We start from the raw sequence: 18,104 nt of genomic DNA, 5'->3' as shown, positions 1-18,104 counted from the left end.
CCCCAGCTAAAGTCTTGCTGACAGCCAACAACCAACAGCAGACTTAAGTGAGGAGCCTTCAGATGACTCCCAGCCCCAGCTTTCAAGCTGCTCAGACAGAAAACAGCAGAAAACAGCAGCCTGCACTGGCTCCTGCCCAAAGACAGATGTGTGAGCAAAATTAATGTTACTGTCTTAAGCTACTAAATTTAGGTAATTTGTCACACATTATAGTAACCCAAACAGTATGAAAGCACCAAAATGTCTCCAACCGTGTCCTTGTGGATGGGGGTCATCTCTTTGCAGTGTTTTCCCCATTAGACATGATATAGCAGTAAGTATCCCTGACCATAGAGCTCACATGCCGAGTCCATTCTTGCCATGTACCAGGTGTCTAGGCCAGGTCAGCCCTGGGTAAGCACTTGTGGAACAAACGAAGAATGAATTAATGTTGGCGCTGCCCCAAGGAGACCCTGTCCTGTCCAGCCTCCACCCATACACAGGAGCAATGCAAGGGGAGATCGGGTGGGCAGAGGAAGTCGGGCAGTGCCTGTCTGTGGGGCCTGAATGGTGCCTGCTGGGCTTTTATTCTGTGTTTACAGCACCTGCTGCAGGTCCTGGAGCCACAGGTGCGGCACAGGAGCAGGAGCTGGGCTGGCCACCTGTACATATATACACCCTTTATCCACCGTCTACAGCTGCTGCTCTTTTGTCCACTCATATCCAGCTCTTTGTCCATCCATCTTCGAGGGTGACCAACTTCCCAGTTTGCTGACAACGATCTCAATGTTAGCGTTGAAAGTCCCACATCCTGGGAAACCCCTTAGACTGGGGGGGGAAGGGGGGGCGGGAAATGGTGCGGTTGTTTGATCCCTCCGTCTCCCAGGCATTCCGCATTGCACCCATTTGCCCGAAACCCATCAGTCCACCCAACCACCCCACCTGACCTCCTTGCACACCCTTCCAGTGACGTAAGCAAGGCCCCGCCCCGTGCCCCGCCCATCCCGGAAGTCACTGAGGAGAATCCCGGCACCCTAGCAACAGCGCTTTTCGGACCACCCAATCCACGAGCCGAGCTCCCGGTGCGAGCCAATAGCGAGGGTCGCCGGGAGCGAGGCGTAGGGGGCGGGTCTCGGCCAGGCCGCCGCCATCTTGATGGGAGACAAACAATAGAACGGAAGCACCCCAGGACAGGGCTGAGGCCGCAGGTAACGCCCGCTTTGCCGTGCCGACGGCTTTGTTTCCCCGGAGCTTTGAGGGAGGGTTTCTCCGTGCCGTTGTGGGGTGAGGTCTCCGGTCATTAGGGGTGTCCCCGGGTTATTTGGGGAGGGGCTTTTGCTATAATGGCGGGGGTGGGGGTGGGAAAGTCCAAGGGTCTTTGTGGGGCGGTATTTCGCCGGGTCACTTGAGAGAGACGTTATTTCTTCAGGTTATTGGAGGAGATCTACCCTGGTTTTGAGGGGCAGAATCTTCCTGGTCGTTGGCGGGGTCTCCCGGATATTTGCGGGTTTCAGGATCTCCGTCTGTCATTGAGGAAGTCTTCTCGGGTCTTTGGGGGAGCAAGGTGTCCCGGGTCATTGGGGTCAGTGTCTCCCCAGGACAGTGGTGTTCATGATCTCCAGGTTTATTGAGGGGTCTCTTTGAGTGTTTGGGTGGAGGAGTCAACCAGCGCCTCAGGTACGTTTGTTTACCTGGGGCCGGTAGATGTGCAGCCATTTTGAGTGTTGAATGGCAGTTGGGCCTGTCAGCTGCTGTCTGGTGAGGAAATCTGCACACTTAACCTTATTATCCAAAAAAGCCCTAAAATGGATCAGAGGACGCTTTCTATTTTTAAAAAAATATATTTTTATTGATTTTTAGAGAGAGAGGAAGGGAGAGGGAGAGAGAGAAACATCGATGGGTTGCCTCTTCTGCACGCCCGGACCCCGGATGGAGCCCCAGACCCCGGATGGAGCCCCAACCCGGGCGTGTGTCCTGACCGGGATCCAGTGGGAGACCTTCCGCAGTAGGACTCTCAACCAGCTGAGCCACACCGGCCAGGGCAGAGGATGTGTCTTTATAATAAGCCTCGCCGTGGGTGGGGCTCTCATTTCTTTCACGTTTGATTAGAGACTGCTTTTGTTTTTTGCATCTAATGCTTTGTTTCATGTTACCATGTTATTCGGTCTCATATTAAGAAAGGCTGCATTAGCAGAAAAATGAGTCCAAATGAGAAAATGTAGAAACCAGTACAATCTACTGCTCTTAAATGCCTGGGGAAATAGAACTAGTCACTGCTTGGAATGAAACATTTTGATAGTGCCCCGGTCGGGTGGCTCAGTTGGTTGGAGCATCCGCCCTTACACCAAAAGGTTGCAGTTTGATCTTGGTTGGACATGTAGGGGAGGCAGCTGATCCATGTTTCTCGCATAGATGTTCCTCTTTCTCTCCCCCTTCTCTCTAAAATCAATAAAAACATATCCTCCAGTGAGGGTAAAAAGAAAACCACACACAGCATTTTGATAGAAAGATGTACATAGAACAAGAATAAAATAAAATCTGGAAGAATAGTTTTAAGAAAAAGTACTGAAACTTTTGAAAAGCGGTAACAATAATGTTGCAGATAACCAGTTTTATTATAGCTTTTATAAAGCACCATGATTACAGTAATTTTGATGAATCCTAGTATGTAAAATGTTTGTTGTACTTGCATTTTTAGCAGGGTAACATTTTAAGTGAGCTAAGATGCTTATTTACATAGGTTGCTGCTGTGGAGTTTGTATAATTGCATCCTGTAACCTAGTGTTAAGTATTTAAAGAGAAATTTCAGGGTGGTGTTATTGTTTTAATTTTAGCTACTATCAGAATTAGAAAGTGGGCAGAATGAATGCTCTTTCATATTTGATGTAATAGGCCAAGTTGATCGCTTAGTAACTTTTTCTTTGGGGGACGTCATTCGAACTGTTTAACTGTTACTCCAATTGGTCTACCTGCTTTGTGACTTTAGAGTAGAATTAACAGGAGTTATTAGAAATCAAGTGAACGAGAACTAGGATTAGTTTAGCACATGTAATGGACCTTTTTTTGGTTTCAACGCTTCCAAAGTGACAGACAGGTGCACTGTATACCTGTATACCAGCCCTGTGTCTGACTGAGCAGTGGAATGTGTGAGGAAGGAACACCGCTGGCTGATGAACCTTGCCGGTTTCCCTTGCAGAAGGGTGCCAGAGCTTTCTGTAAGCACCAGAGATGTCACTGGTATCTAGGCAACTGGGTTGAGCCTGAGCCTCCCTGAAGCTGGCTTGCTGAGGTGAAAATTTTCCATTGTTTGGCTCATAAAGGGGATGCACTGGGGAAGAATATTCCCTTTAAGTAAAGTTGTTTTACCTAGTGAGATAATCACCTTAAACATATTTTTGCATAGTAGAAAGTAAGCAGATGATTACACTCATGATTACATTTTAAAGCATGTTTTTGTTTTTAAAATAAATTCTATTTCTGCCTATTTGCATACCAAGTAATAAAAGTAACAAGTAGTATTAGTATTTTGCAAAATATTCCAATGGCAAGGAAAGGTCCTTTTCCCCCCAAATTGAGTCCATCTCTAAAGGAAAAGACAGTATCCTGCCCTAGCCCGTTTGGCTCAGTGATTAGAGAGTTGGCCTGCAGACTGAAGGGTCCCGGGTTTGATTCCGATCAAAGGCACGTCCCTGGCCCTGGTCGGGGTGCATGTGGGAGGCAGCCAATCGATGTTTCTCTCTCTCTCCCTTCCACTCTCTCTGAAAAGCAATGGGAAAAATATCCTCGGATGAGGATTTTAAAAAAAAAGAGACTGTCCTAAGATGCTGCATAGTTGGTTTGGGTTTATTACCCATCACCAACTTCTGAAGTTACCAACTTTTAGCCAATCCTGTTTGTTCTACACTCTGCCTTCGTCCCCCTGCTTTTTAAAAAAGCTGAATTTGCCTGGCCGAGTGTGGCTCAGTGGTTGAACATCAACCTAGGATCCAGGAGATCGAGGTTGGATTCCTGGTCAGAGCACGTGCGGGGGTTGCGGACTCGATCCCCACTCTGGGGCGTGTGGGAAGCATCTGATCAATGACAACTCTCTCATTGACATTTCAACTGTCTCCCTCTCCCTTCCTCTCTCTGAAATCAATAAAGACGATATATATTTTTTAAAAGCTGAATTTTTAAGGAAGATTTTCCCTAAAACGTGTTATATTCATAAATATTTTATTGAATATCTCTAAGAGACAAGGAACTACCCACAGTATCTGTAATACCATTTTTCTACCTAAAAAAACAATGATAATTCCTTAATTAAAAAAATTATCCAGCCCTAGCCAGTGTGGCTTGGTTGGAGCATTGGCCCATACACCGAAAGGTCGTGGGTTCAATTCCCAGTCAGGGCGCATACCTAGGTTGCAGGTTTGGTCCCTGGTTGGGTGCATATGGCAACTGATAGATGTTTCTCTCACATTGATGTCTGTCTGTCTGTCTCTATTCCTCCCTCCCTCCCTCTCCCCCTCCCCTTTCCCTTCCTCTCTTTCTCAAATATCAATTTTTAAAAAAGCATGTTGAGAAAAAAAATAAGAAAGAATTTTGGAACATACAAAAAACTGAAGAGAAGGGAGTAATGAAGTACAGGCAGATCCAGGTCTTGTGGTACCCAAAGTTAATTTAATGTTAGGTAAATATATCATTTATATATTTATTAATTATCCTCACCCAAGGATATATTTTTTTATTGATTTTAGAGAGAGAGAGGAAGGAGGGCAGAGGGGGGGGGGGCTTCGATATGAGAGAGAAACATCAATCGGTTGCCTTTTGTATGTGCCCCTACCTGGGACTGAACCCACAAACTAGACATGTGCCCGGCCTGGGAATCGAACCCTCAACCTTTTGGTGTATAGGACAATGCTCCAACCAACTGAGCCACCTGGCCAGGGTGAGGGGCGGCTCCTATGGATGTAGTGAATTGGGAAGCCCTCAATAAAGAGGTGACATTTGCATAAAGAGCTGAAGGAGGTAGGAGTGGACCAAGCAGAGGGAATGGCAAGTGTAACACCCCTAGAGGCAGGTGTATGCCAGGCGTGTTTGAGAAATAACTAGGAAGCCAATATAAATGGAGCAGATTTGATGTTGATTTTTCTTTCCTTATGGGTGTTCCACAGAAAGGCTTATTGGACCTATGCTTCTGTTCTGTTCTGTTTGTGTGTAAAGGATGCTTTTCTTTATATAAATGAAAAAGATAACTATGCAACTGGTAGAAGTGTGCTAGTATTAATACCCTGATAAAAATTAGCCTTTCAAAGTGAGCAGATAGCTTTAAGATTAGCAGTGGGCTTCATGAATTTATGAGGGAAAACATGGCTGTCCCTGAAAGCCTGTAGCATCAGGGAGTATCTTCACTGAAAAGAAGCCCTTACTTTGACCAAGATGGTGACTCCAGGCTGACCTTGGTATGAGTGATGCAAGATACTCAATGTGAGGCAAATGAGACCAGTTAGAATGAATGGGAAGGTAAATATCAGCCAGTGCATTTGTATGTAGAAAATATTATACTGCTGTTATGATCTTTTTAATTATAATATTTTCTGATTATTAAAATAATACATAATTATGAAACATATGTAAGTTCAAAAATGTATAAGTAAAAATTTAATCCCTTTATTGAAGTACAACTTCTATACAGTAATATCAATTTTAAGTCTGTAATTTGATGAGTTTTGACAAATTTATGCACTCATATAATTACTGTCCCACTGACAGCATAGAATATATTCATTACTTCTAAAAGTTCTCTTGGGTTCCTTTGCAGCCAGTCCTATTCCCCTACCTCTGCCTCCTGGCAACTGCTTATCTGCTACTATAGTTTTACTTTTTCTAGAATTTCATACAAATGGAATTGTGCAGCATATCTTTCGTCACCGACTTTTTCCATCTAACATAATGCTCTTGTGATTAATCTTTGTTTTGCATGTATCAATACATTGCTTTTCATGACTGTTCCATTATACAGATACACAATATACCACTGTTTGTTCCTTCACCTATTTGATGGACATTTGGGTGGTTTTCACCTTTTGGCTGTTGTGAAAAGTGCTTCTATGAACGTTCAGGTATAATTCTTTGTGTAACATTTTTCTTTATTTCTCTTAGGTAAATAGCTATGAGAAAGATTGCTGGGTCATATAATAAGTATATGTTTAACTTTATAAGAAACTGCCAAATTGTTTTCCAAAGTTGTATCTTTTTGTGTTTCTACCAGCAGTGTTTGAGAGTTCCAGTGATTGACCCTGGTTGGTGGAGTTGTGGGGTGTGCGTGGATATGTGCAGATGCCAGGCAGTAGCTCTGGGGCTCATGGGAGAGCTCACGGAGAGGAGGCTTAGGGTAATAAGGGTTGTTTTCCACTATTGGGCTAGTGTGCCTCACATCATCCCCTGTGACTACCCACAGGCTTTTCTTGAGGCAGAGTATGCAGCCCCAGCAGCAGATCCCATTTGTAGCCTCATTAATTAAACTCCAGATGTGTGAGCTAAGGACCCAGGGGCTCTCATGAGTCATAGCTGTTTTACTTGTAGTATTTTAAAAGTTAAGAATATTAAGGCATTGTTTCCAGTAGATACTGAAACCAATTTAATAGATTTAGGGGAGTGGGCTGTGGGGAAAAGCTGTGTCCTAGCCTAGTATGAATCCTGCTCTGTGTTCCTTACCTGTTCATAGTTTCATGGACAATGTGTGAGGCAATATAGAAAGTTAAATAGATCCTAAATCTGAAGCCAGTTTTTAATGGTATTCCGATCTCCCTAGGTACAGGCCTGTCCATTGCATGGACTTTACAGTAACCATTACTACTCCAGGATTCTTGGGAAACTTGGCCTTAGACCTTAAATGTTTAAAAACCATTAAGAGACCCTGCTGCTCAAACCATATGTGGAACAGGAGAGAGTAGCAGGTGAGGCAGAGCAGGTGCTTTGGGTGCTTTTCTTTTGAGGCTACTAGAGAAGTTGATCTGTGTAGTCACTGGAAAGTTGATCTTTCATTTTCCTACAGGGATGGGACCTGTAAGGGCCCCGAGAACAAAAGCTCCACTTCTTTGTCTGCAACCCCAAATGTGATAAATATGTTGTATATTGAAGTCATACTTATGTTCTTATTGAGATACTGAACATAATTGAAATAAAAGAATCACAAAACAGGATTCACCTTATTATGTGCAATGCACTGATATTTACTTGTTTTTCCTTTTTGATTAAAACACTCATTACACACCCCACGGAGTAGAGATCTACTCCAGGCCTCTCCTCTCCGTTTTACAGACCAGAAAACAAGTTTGTAAAATTCAGAGGGAGCCAGGGACTTGGAGACTTTCTCCAAGTAATCGAGTCACCTCACTAAAGGATAATTCTGCCTCACATTTGGGAGTTTCCTCTGTTGTCAGACTTGGCTCAGGTGAGAATGAGCCTTATTTTTCTTGCCTCTCTGCTGAAGGTGATGATTCTTCTCCAGGGAACAGTGTCCTGTGGACTGCCAGAGTTGGGTGCTTAGAGGAGGGTGGCAAAGTGCCACATCACACCCAGCAGCTAATGAGCACACTGAGGACCTGGGAGAGGAGGAGGTAGGGACCCTAACCGGGCCTTTCAGCCTCCAGCCACACCCATGAACCATACTCTATAGAGAGCTGCCACTAAGGACTAGTTTTTGTTTGTTTTAGATTTGTCATTGGCGATAGGGATAGATAAGAGATGTCTGGAAAGATATTTTTCCTAATTTAATACATTTAAGGAATTTTTTTTTAAACATATCTTTATTGATTTCAGAGAGAGGAAAGGAGGGGGAGAGAGAGAGATAGAAACATCAATGATGAGAGAGTCATTGATTGGCTGCCTAGCCAGGCATGTTCCCTGACCCGGAATTGAACCCCGTCGCCTGGATACTAGGTCGATGCTCAACCGCTGAGCCACGCCCGCCCGGGCCATTTAAGGAATCTTGAACAGAGCTGGAAAGGGATTTGTATTGTTGTTAGCATTGCTCTGATAACAAAAGCAATTTTACACGTTTATGAAAGGTTTTTGGATTATGTTTCTAAAGCATGGTCCATGAGGAGTGTCATATACTTTCACAATTTTTGTGCCTGGGTACTGGCAGTCTGACCATGAGTCAGTCAGTAAGTAGGTTTCCTTTGGCATTGCTCTTACTCAAGAGGTCTTTTAGAAGAGTGAACTACTCTCCGCAGACCTAGAGCAGGGGCTTGTGTGGCCAAGCATCTCAGAGCTCCACCTTATGGAGAGAGTCTGGAATGGCTGGAATGTACTCATCCTTATAGCTGATTGCCTGTGTTGTGTTTTGGGACTCTTCTTAGCGCATGCCCTCCTGAGAGCTTCTCTGATGATGAAAAGGTAGTGCCAAGTGAGAAATCAGGACCTTTGGTTTTCTGCTTTTTGCGTATAGGGAAGCTTATTGATTCCTTGGGTCCCGTTGGGGCCCACAGTTGGTTCTCTCTGGAAGGAAGAAATTAACACCAGTTTAAACTCTCTAAAAGGATATATAAAGTCATGGGCCACATAATGACGTTTTGGTTAACAACGGACCACATATATGATGACTGTCCCATGAAATTATAAGAGCTGAAAAATTCCTGTCACCTAGTGACCTGTAGCTGTGTTAACATTATAGCGCAACACATTACTCACGTGTTTGTGGTGATGCTGCTGTAAACAAGCCTGCTGCCAATGGTATAAAAGTATAGCACATACAATTATGTACAGTGCATAATACTTAACAATGATAATAAATGACTGTCAGTGGTTTATATATTTACTGTACTATACTTTTTATCATTATTTTAGAGTGTACTCTTTCTACTTATTTTTTAAAAAGCACAAAGGTTTGCTGTAAAAAGTATGCGTAGTATGCCAGCAGCAGCCTCATACATCTTGTGTTTACGGTGCCTCTTGATTGCATAATTTTCTCTTGTGCTTGATTTAATCTCATGTTGTTTTGCACAGTATAGCCTAGGAGCAATAGTCTATACCATATAACCTAGGTGTGTAGTAGGCTGTACCACCCTAGGTTTGTGTAAGTGCACTCTGATGTTCGCACAATGACAAAATTGCCTAATGGTGCATTTCTCAGAATGTACCCTTGTTGTTAAGTGGTGCATGACTGTATTTTATAAATAGGAATTATAAATACACAGTGAAAGCACTCATAGGATAAGCCAAATGTTGCAAGTACATAGGTGTGCTATACCAAGGCAGAAACTCTGTGCCCTAGTGTCAGCCATGTGGGAGCAGGCAACAGATTGAGGTTCATTTGGGAGCTGTGGCTTATTATCTCTTACCCTGGATGAGTTTCCTCACTTCCCCAAATCAGCTTCTTTGTTTGCAACAGGGACAGTAGTAGTATCTACCTGTTAGACAGTATTGTGAGGACTAAATAAGGTATGTTCCTGCAGCAAGCCTGGCACATAATAGGTGCTTTATCCACCTAGAGGACAAGCACGCACATCTCCAGCAGGCCATCCTCACCACTACCATCTCAGTTGGAGTCGTGGGAACCAGAGGAATACCCAGTAAGAAACCCTGTACAGATATGAAATGCAGCCCAAGCCCTGTAAGCAGTGCTAGTAGTGCCTGTGCAGCTCATAAACTACAGACAGAAAACAGGCATGCCCTGAAACTGTTAGCAGGTTCATAGAGATCCAGTGTGTATGGAAATGTGAAGTTAGGTGCACGGCCCTGGATCTCAGAGTGGGAGAAAGCTCTGGTTGCCTGAGGAGTGCAGCTTTGGTCTAAAGGTGTGTCCCAGCTTTTGGAGATCAGGATAGAACTGATAAAAATAGTTTGTGACCTAGAACACTGTGTATCTTTTTAAAGGGAGTTAGCCAGCCTTGATCAGTTGTTTTTAGATACAGACGTTAATCATTAAAGCTAGGCCTAAGCTCCACTGCTAATAAGGTTAATAGGGCTTGTCTTTGGCCTTGGGTAGGGCGGGGGTGTGTGTGGACACCCTGGGGGAGTAAATCTTACTAGATGGTGTGTGAGCAGTTTTTCCCTTTAAATGCATTTTATAAAAATATAATTAACGAGCAAGAGTGAACCCTAATATAAACTATGATGATTTAGGTTCATCATTTGTAACAAATGTACTGGGAAATATTGATAATGGGGGAGGGTATACATATGTGGGAAATCTCTATCTTCCTCTTAATTTTGCCTTGAATCTAAAACTCTTTTTAAAAGTTTATTAAACAATATATAATTAATGAAGAGACTTGGACATCAATTACCTTAAGTTTAAAATTTATTAGAAAATAGTAAGACTCAATCTGAATATTAGGTTTGAAATTATTACTTTTCCTCCTTGTGGCTTCGCATTTTGCCCACTGCAGTGGCTAAGGTGGGCCGTTTAGAGGCACATGGAGCCAGTCCCTGCCTGTAGGCATCCGGCCGCGCCCAGCAAAAGTTCTGGCTGTTTGTTTCTGCGGGTGGAGGCGGAGCCAGAGTGGGTGATGTGGGCTGGCTCCTGAGTGATCTCAGTCTGTTTGTCTTGCTGCTGGAGGAGGAGGGCTGCGACTCTAAGGCAGATGTGGTTCCCAGGCCACATCCAACTCCTGTCACTGTTTGCTTCCTGCAGAGTGTCCTGACCTGCACGACCAAGGAGCCAAGGCCAGACACACCAACACACAGACAGACGGCAGACGGAGGACGCGCTGGCCCCTGGACCCTGCCGCCTCCCCCTTCTCCCTGCTGCTTGCCCCTGGAGAATGAGCCCAGCCTTCAGGGCCATGGACGTGGAGCCCCGAGCCAAGGGTGTTCTGCTGGAGCCCTTTGTCCACCAGGTTGGGGGGCATTCTTGTGTGCTCCGCTTCAATGAGACAACTCTGTGCAAGCCCCTGGTCCCGAGGGAGCACCAGTTCTACGAGACTCTCCCAGCTGAGATGCGCAAATTCACTCCCCAGTACAAAGGTGAGCCCCCAACTGCTGGTAGGGGTCGCCAGCGCCTGGCGAGGAGATATGAGGCGATGTGAGGCAGGCGTTGTTGACCTCCATGGCAGCCATACCGGGAGCCCTCACCCCCTCCCACTCACTCTGTGTTTTCCCTCCTCCTCCTCCTCCTCCTCTTGGCCCTCAGCCCAGCACCTCACACCCTCAGTTTTCAAGCCCTGGTAAGATTGCTCAATTGTCTTTTGTTTTGTGGATTGTTTTTAGTTTATTTTGGTTTTTGGTGGAAGTGTAGTTGTGTTTTATGTTCAAGTGTCTCTTGATCACAGTAACCCATAGTCTCCATGGAGGGCCAGCGGGGAAGACTTTGGGAGGATTTTGCCCAGAATACTTGCCGCCTGCTTTTTGCCCTCCAGAAAACCAGAAGCCCTGGTGATTAGGTAGGCTTGGGAGCAGGGTTGAGTCAGATGGAATGCAGGAGTGGGAGGCTTGTGCTGATTAGCTGCAGCCCATTGCTGTTACGGAATGTCCCTGAAATTGTTATGTTACAGCAACCTTTTGATTCACATATGGTGACTCTGCCTTTTTATAATGCATTTTGGGGGGATATCAGTAGCCACTAGCATGGTGTGGTCTTTCCTGGGGAGGTGGGATCCTTTGTAAATCAAGGAAGAACCCATTAAGGAAAGTAATTTAAAATTTGTATTGCCTGATTATACAGAAGACTCTTGAACAACTTAGGTTCTTCTGGGACTGTTGAAACATACTCTTTGAAGACAGAATGTGCTGGGCACCTCTCTCTGTATTCTGAATATGCATGTGTGTTGTGGTGGGGGTGGGAGAGTTGGGGGCCCTCACTTGGTCCTTCTCTGTTGTTTTTTCCAGGACAAAGCCAAAGGCCCCTTGTTAGCTGGCCGCCCCTGCCCCCTTTTTTCCCCCTGGTTCTTTCCCCATGGCCACAGGGAAGTGTGGTCCCCTGAATTCCCCACCCCGGCTCCTCTGCGCCCAGAGCCGGGGACCACCTCAGAAGTGTCGTCTCTCTCTCTGAGCACGCATTCCCCTGCAGCGGGCGGGCAGCAAGGACTGAGCAAATTGAGTGATCCTGGCCCAGAGAGGTCTGGGAGGAAAAGTGTTCAGCCAGTCGGTTGTAAGGCGCTCGTCGGCACCTGCTGAAATGCTGCCACTTGACAAACCCCTCCTCAAAGACTGACTAATTACATGGCAGGTTCTAGAGACTGAAGGGGGGGAGAGCTGCTTTCAAGGCTGCCACACATCTGTGCTCCCAGCTCAGCCCTGTTTGCCTTGTGTTTATTTTGTTCTTTTGTGACATGAGACCTCAAGAGACCAATAAAGTAATATTTGAGAAGGACAAAAAGGCTTGCGGCGCCCACCTGTATGGGGGTGCTGCAAGAAGCCTTTGCTAGGGTGTCTGTTGTGCTGTGTGGTTTGTTTTGTTTGCTCCTTTATATTGTTTTGCTTGCCCAGTCTCCCCTTACCCTTGGATGCTTCTTACCCCTCAGGCAAACCTGTGTTCCCTGTGTTCAGGCTCTGCTTTAAAGCAAGCCTCGAGGCCATCTGAGTTTGTGTTTAGGGCATTAAAAATTCCCTCAAGATATAAAGAGCAAATGTTTTTACATCTCTCTTAGGATTAGAAGAATTACATAAAAATTAATAAACATTTTCAATGATGGAAAAATGTGTCTTGTAATTCTTTGGCTCTTGCCTTGTTGAGTGCATCAGAGAGGAAGACTCTCGGCTGTGTTTGCTCCCTAATCGCTTGTCTTGTATGGTGTCATCTTTTCTAGCTGTTTTGATATTTGTTAGGTTTGCAGATGAGTTTGGGGCCTCTGGCAACATAGAGACTAAGGAACAGGGTAAGAAAAACACACAAATGTTACAATCATGTTATTTATAACACATGTGGAATTAAAAGTTTTCTCTGCTTCTTTGAAATTAAAAGTCCTCTCTGCTCCTCACCCCCCTTCCAGGTGTGGTATCTGTGCGCTTTGATGAAGATGAAGACAGGAACTTGTGTTTAATAGCATATCCATTAAAAGGGGACCATGGAACTGTGGACAGTGTAGACTGTTCAGATTGTGAACCAAAAAGTAAACTCCTAAGGTGGACAAACAAAAAACATCATGTCCTAGAAACAGAGAAGACCCCCAAGGACTGGGTGCGGCAGCACCGGAAGGAGGAGAAAATGAAGAGGTGGGTATAAACTGGACTCTGGGAGGACCTTGTTACAACTCAGTGCCCTAGCCCTAAGGACTCACTTCATGGACTTATGTAGGTGCCTTGTCCCTCAGTGGCCAGTTTTCCACATGGCATGCCCAGCTTTTCTGTAATTGACTCTGCATTAAATTATGCCATTTTGGGGAAATAGCTGTAGTGGGAGCTGTGAAAGAATTTAAGTCACTCATTCTTTTTGTGCCAGTCCCTGTGCTCCCCCCTGGGGATATAGCAGTAGTGACCAAGACAGCCGTCAGTTCAGGTTGGTCACAGATAGTGGGAAACAAAATGGTCTGCTGGGCAACCCCTAAACTCAGAAATCCACCTAGGCAGGGCCTTCCAAGTGCCATACCTTGGCAGAGCTTGTAAAAATATAAATTGAAGTATGTATAATGTAGTTAAGTAGGCTTGCTTATTACCATGGTATTTCAATTCAGATTTCCCCAGTCTCCAGCATTCAGAGTCAGGGAACCTGAATGTACCAGAAGCCAGGGTGGTACTGCCTAGAAGAAGAGGGCAATGTAGGCTTCCTTGTGGGGCCAGTGGGGGAGGCAAAGGCTGTTCTTGCATCATAGAAAAACATGAGCTAGCCTCTTAATTAAAAAAACACACAAAACTTTCTTGACGTATAATATACATACGACATATACCTATTAAAAGTGTTTGATGTGTACCACCATATCAAGACATCAAACTTCCCATCACTCCAGAAAGTTCCTTTGTGTTTCTTTCGCCCTGAATTTTGATAAGACATTGTGATTTATTGACTCCTTATCTCTTTATAGCCATAAGTTAGAAGAAGAATTTGATTGGCTAAAGAAATCCGAAGTCTTGTACTACAGTGTCGAGAAAAAGGGGAATGTAAGTTCCCAGCTTAAACACTATAACACTTGGAGCATGAAATGTCACCAGCAACAGTTACAGAGAATGAAGGAGAATGCAAAACATCGCAACCAGTACAGTATCCTTTGTTGACAGAGCATCTCTATCTTGGGGAGAGGAGGGATAGGAGACCCTTGGAGCTTGGAGAGAAGGGTTGGAATTTTTAGTCATGGTTGTGCCTGGACGCTACTGTGTGATAGCCGTGGTTAAATACCATTTCCCTCAGGGCCAAGGGCTGGTCTGGGAATGCAGGTGGTGGGGCAGGGGGTTTAGGGGTTTTTTGGGGTGAGTGGCTTCTCATGGAGGGACCAGTCTGCATCGGGGGCCTTTCGCCTAGAATGCAAGGGACAGGTTCATGTTTTAGACTGCTACAGAAGTCCCCAAATAGTGGTTACCTGCCAAGGGCCCGGTTAGCGAGGACTGACCTGTCAGTCCTGGTTCTCCAGATTGGCACATGAAGAAAGCACAAGGTCATTTTTGTCCCCCTTCTTTTATCCGTTATGTGTTACTGATTTTTTTTAATCAGCTTAATGGATAAAAGAAGGGAAATTCCTCAGAATTGAGTGTTTTATTTATGTTTGTTTTATTTATTTTTAACATTTTTATTAGGGAAAAATTTAAACCTGTTAAAAATAGAACATGTTGAACCTTTAAGTACCAGTTACCCAGGTTCAGCAGGAAACCCACTCATGTAATTCTCTTGTCATGAGTATATACACCCAGCACCCCTGAGCTGAACTATGTCTGAGGCAAGTGTCAGCTATAACGTTGCACCTGTGTATATCTCGGCATGCATCTCTAAAAGATAAGGGTATTTTAAAACATTAATACCATTATTACTCCTTAAAAAGTAGACAATAATTCCTTACTATGAAATCCCTAGCTTCTGTCCACATTTTCCTAATTGTCTCATAAATAAGTTTTTATTGATAGTTTCTTTGAATGAGGATCCAGATGAGACTCACATGTTCATTTGATTGAAATGTTTTAGTCTTTTTAAATATCCCTGTTTTTTCTTCTTAGAAATTTCTTGCCAAAGAAACTGGGTCTTCTAGAGTTTCCACTATCTGGATTTTACTGATTACGTCCCTGCGGTGTCTTTTACATGTTATTTGTCTCCTCTGTTTCCATTAAGTTGATCATTTGATCTACAGGCTTGATCAGATTCAGGTTCAGTTTGAGGGGGATGGGGACCAGAGCCTCTCAGAGATGGTGTTGTATATATCCACCAGGAAGCACAGTGTTTAGTTGTCCTTTTCTTTTGTATTGTCATTGCCTTAGATCTGTTTTGTCATTAGATGACTTTCTAAATTTATCATTCCTTCATTCATTAGCTGGAATCCTGCTATAAAGAGAAACTTTTCCTCATCAACTACATGCTTATCCTGAGATAGTTTATATAGGAAACACAGGTTAAATTTTTCCTTTATTTACTAGATATGTATTTGGAATAATACATAGGTTTCTTAACATCCTCCAGAAGTGACCAGTGAGTTTTTTAACATCATTATCAATCCATGAATTTAAACATATTTGACATGTTTTAGTCCATTACAGTTATCTATTGATGCTCAAATTGTTTCACATTTGGCTAGGGGGAGATTTTTAAAATAAGCTCCTGAGTCATTTTGACACAATCACAATAGTCTGTGATAGCTGTCTTACTTTCTGATATGGAATGAAGTCCAGGGTCATGTATGTTTCCTGCTCCAGATGTGAGTTTAATCATTCCTCTAAGGCATGGGTTGCAAACCTTTTCAGTTAAAGGGCCAAGTAGTATTTTAGGTTTTGCAACAATCTCTATCACAACTCTCACTGTAGCATGAAAGCAGCTATAGATAATAAATGGATGAGTATGGCTGTATTCCAATAAAACTGTTTATGGTCACTGAGATTTGAATTCCATTTTCATGTGTCATGACGTGTTTTATATATATATATATATATATATATATATATATATATATATATATATATAGCACCTCTTAAAAATGCAAGAACCATTCTTAGCTTACAGGTTGTATGTACAACAATGAGCAGGGGGCCACAGTTCACCAATCCCTGCTCTAGGAACACTGGTCTAGGGCTAGGGGTGCTCATACATTTGCTCATTGTTTCTAGACCTTTTCAGTGCATGCAGCTGGAAAATACACATTTATTTTAAAGAGAAAACTTTTCATGAGTGCATACTGATGTCTCCAGTTCATATTTAAGGCTATAGGATTTACTGAATTTACTTGGTGTTCTGCTTTGTAATTTAGGCCAGTATGCTGTTGGACACTGGTCCCACACCTTGCTAAGTTGAGGAAATGGGGGAGTCCAGGCTTGTATTGAGTCTGACTCAGGCTGTTTTGGGGCTTCTTGTGTGAGAGATGGCAGGACTGATGGGGCACTCTATGGTCTTGGGCTTCTCTGGCGCTGTGTGCAGGCATTGTACCCTGGGAGTACCAAGGACCCATGCAGCAGCACCTCTTTAGAGGGTTTTTGTTTTCCTTAACCACTCAGAATTTATCTTACTGGAGAATCTGACTTCCCGGTATGAGGTGCCTTGTGTCTTGGACCTCAAGATGGGTACACGCCAGCATGGTGACGATGCTTCAGAAGAGAAGGCAGCCAACCAGATCCGAAAATGCCAGCAGAGCACATCTGCAGTCATCGGTGTGCGCCTGTGTGGCATGCAGGTGAGGGGAGAGCTGGTGCATGGTATGGGCTGGCTAAGTTGTCCAGTATCCTGGCATAGTCCTATTTTCTCAAAAGATGCCAGATTTGCCTAAATCTAGCACTTTCTGGTTAGAAAAGAAAGCATTCACGCTTGGTGATCCCCTTCGGGGATGGCCTAGCTGGCTGAGTCCAAAGTCTGTGGACAGGAGGGAGGGGAAAGGCAAAAGCGTTAGGTCCTCTCCACCAACCATATACTGAACAGGGGGCTGGGGACAGAACCCAAGTCAAAGGGCTATATCCTTAGTGGGTGTTGATTGGAGAGGACAGCGTCTCCTGTGACTCAACAAGTTAAAGGATCTTATCCAGCCATGTTGTTATCACAACCACTCCACAGGTGTACCAGGCGGGCAGTGGGCAACTCATGTTCATGAACAAGTACCATGGACGGAAGCTGTCGGTGCAGGGCTTTAAGGAGGCACTTTTCCAGTTCTTCCACAACGGGCGGTACCTGCGCCGTGAGCTCCTTGGCCCTGTGCTTAAGAAGCTGGCTGAGCTCAAGGCTGTGTTGGAGCGACAGGAGTCTTACCGCTTCTACTCAAGCTCCCTGCTAATCATCTATGACGGCAAGGAGCGGCCTGAGGTGGCCCTGGACTCAGATGCTGAGGACTTGGAGGACCTGTCAGAGGAGTCAGCCGATGAGTCTGCTGGTGCCTATGCCTTCAAGCCCATCGGCGCCAGCTCAGTGGACGTGCGCATGATTGACTTTGCACACACTACCTGCAGGCTGTATGGCGAGGACAGGGTGGTACACGAGGGCCAGGATGCTGGCTATATTTTTGGGCTCCAGAGCCTAATAGACATTGTCACAGAGATAACTGAGGAAAGTGGGGAGTGAGCTTGCTGACTGCACCAACACTTGACTCTCTGTGTCCCAGGCACAGCTGTGCTGTGTCAGGGAGGAAGCCAGTATGGCCAGGTGGTGGCCTCTGCAGCCTGGAGCTGATGCACAGAGGCCTCTGTGAGTCCCAGCCTGAGCCAGCCCCAACCACGCTCGGAGTCTTTATTTATTTTAAGTTTCTTCAACATTCCACATTTGATGATGCAGATACCTCTTTCTTCCCTGAGTGTAAATGTTCTAATACAAATCCTTTTGTTAATTGTACACAGTGCTGCTGTCATTCTTTTTTTTTATTGAATTTATTGGGGTGATATTGGTTAATAAAAATATAGATTTCAGGTATACAATTCTACAATACATCATCCATATATGGTATTTTGTGTTTACCACCCCAAGTGGAGTCTCCTTCCGTCACAGTTTTATCTCCCCTTTACCCTCTTCTCCCTCCCCCCTTCCATCTGGCTGCTGTCGTTCTTGTCAGAGGCAGGCAGCCAGCTCCCCTTCCAACCCTCAGAAGCCT

At 44.6% G+C, this 18,104-nt stretch overlaps 1 protein-coding gene across 7 annotated transcripts; it reads left to right on the top strand.

Moving 5' to 3' along the window:
* Positions 1–979: 979 nt before the first annotated feature.
* IP6K2 (inositol hexakisphosphate kinase 2) lies at positions 980–17,848 on the top strand. 7 transcript variants are annotated; one of them, XM_081160660.1, is made up of 8 exons: positions 993–1,187; positions 10,604–10,935; positions 11,102–11,135; positions 12,736–12,785; positions 12,900–13,122; positions 13,929–14,104; positions 16,531–16,706; positions 17,081–17,848. In XM_081160660.1, the coding sequence occupies exons 2-8, from the start codon at positions 10,734–10,736 to the stop codon at positions 17,579–17,581; spliced, it is 1,362 nt and encodes a 453-aa protein (XP_081016786.1). In that variant the 5' UTR covers positions 993–1,187; positions 10,604–10,733; the 3' UTR covers positions 17,582–17,848. The 7 variants fall into 7 exon arrangements, with proteins under 7 accessions (XP_081016791.1, XP_081016786.1, XP_081016789.1 ...); XM_081160663.1 differs by having other exon boundaries at positions 12,717–12,785; XM_081160664.1 differs by having other exon boundaries at positions 1,162–1,263; positions 12,717–12,785.
* Positions 17,849–18,104: the final 256 nt, after the last annotated feature.

Source organism: Miniopterus schreibersii (assembly GCF_964146895.1).
Source record: "Miniopterus schreibersii genome assembly, chromosome: 15".
Taxonomy (NCBI): Eukaryota; Metazoa; Chordata; class Mammalia; order Chiroptera; family Miniopteridae; genus Miniopterus; species Miniopterus schreibersii.
The sequence above is the reverse complement of the archived record's forward strand: the minus strand, read 5'-3'. Positions and strand labels throughout refer to the sequence as shown.

Bases quoted from the DNA above. Each gene is read 5' to 3' on its own strand.
- IP6K2 (XM_081160660.1), top strand. From the start codon at position 10,734: ATGAGCCCAGCCTTCAGGGCCATGGACGTGGAGCCCCGAGCCAAGGGT. The intron at 10,936-11,101 runs GTGAGCCCCCAA...CTTGGCCCTCAG, and splicing joins ATTCACTCCCCAGTACAAAG to CCCAGCACCTCACACCCTCA. The intron at 14,105-16,530 runs GTATCCTTTGTT...TTAACCACTCAG, and splicing joins AAAACATCGCAACCAGTACA to AATTTATCTTACTGGAGAAT.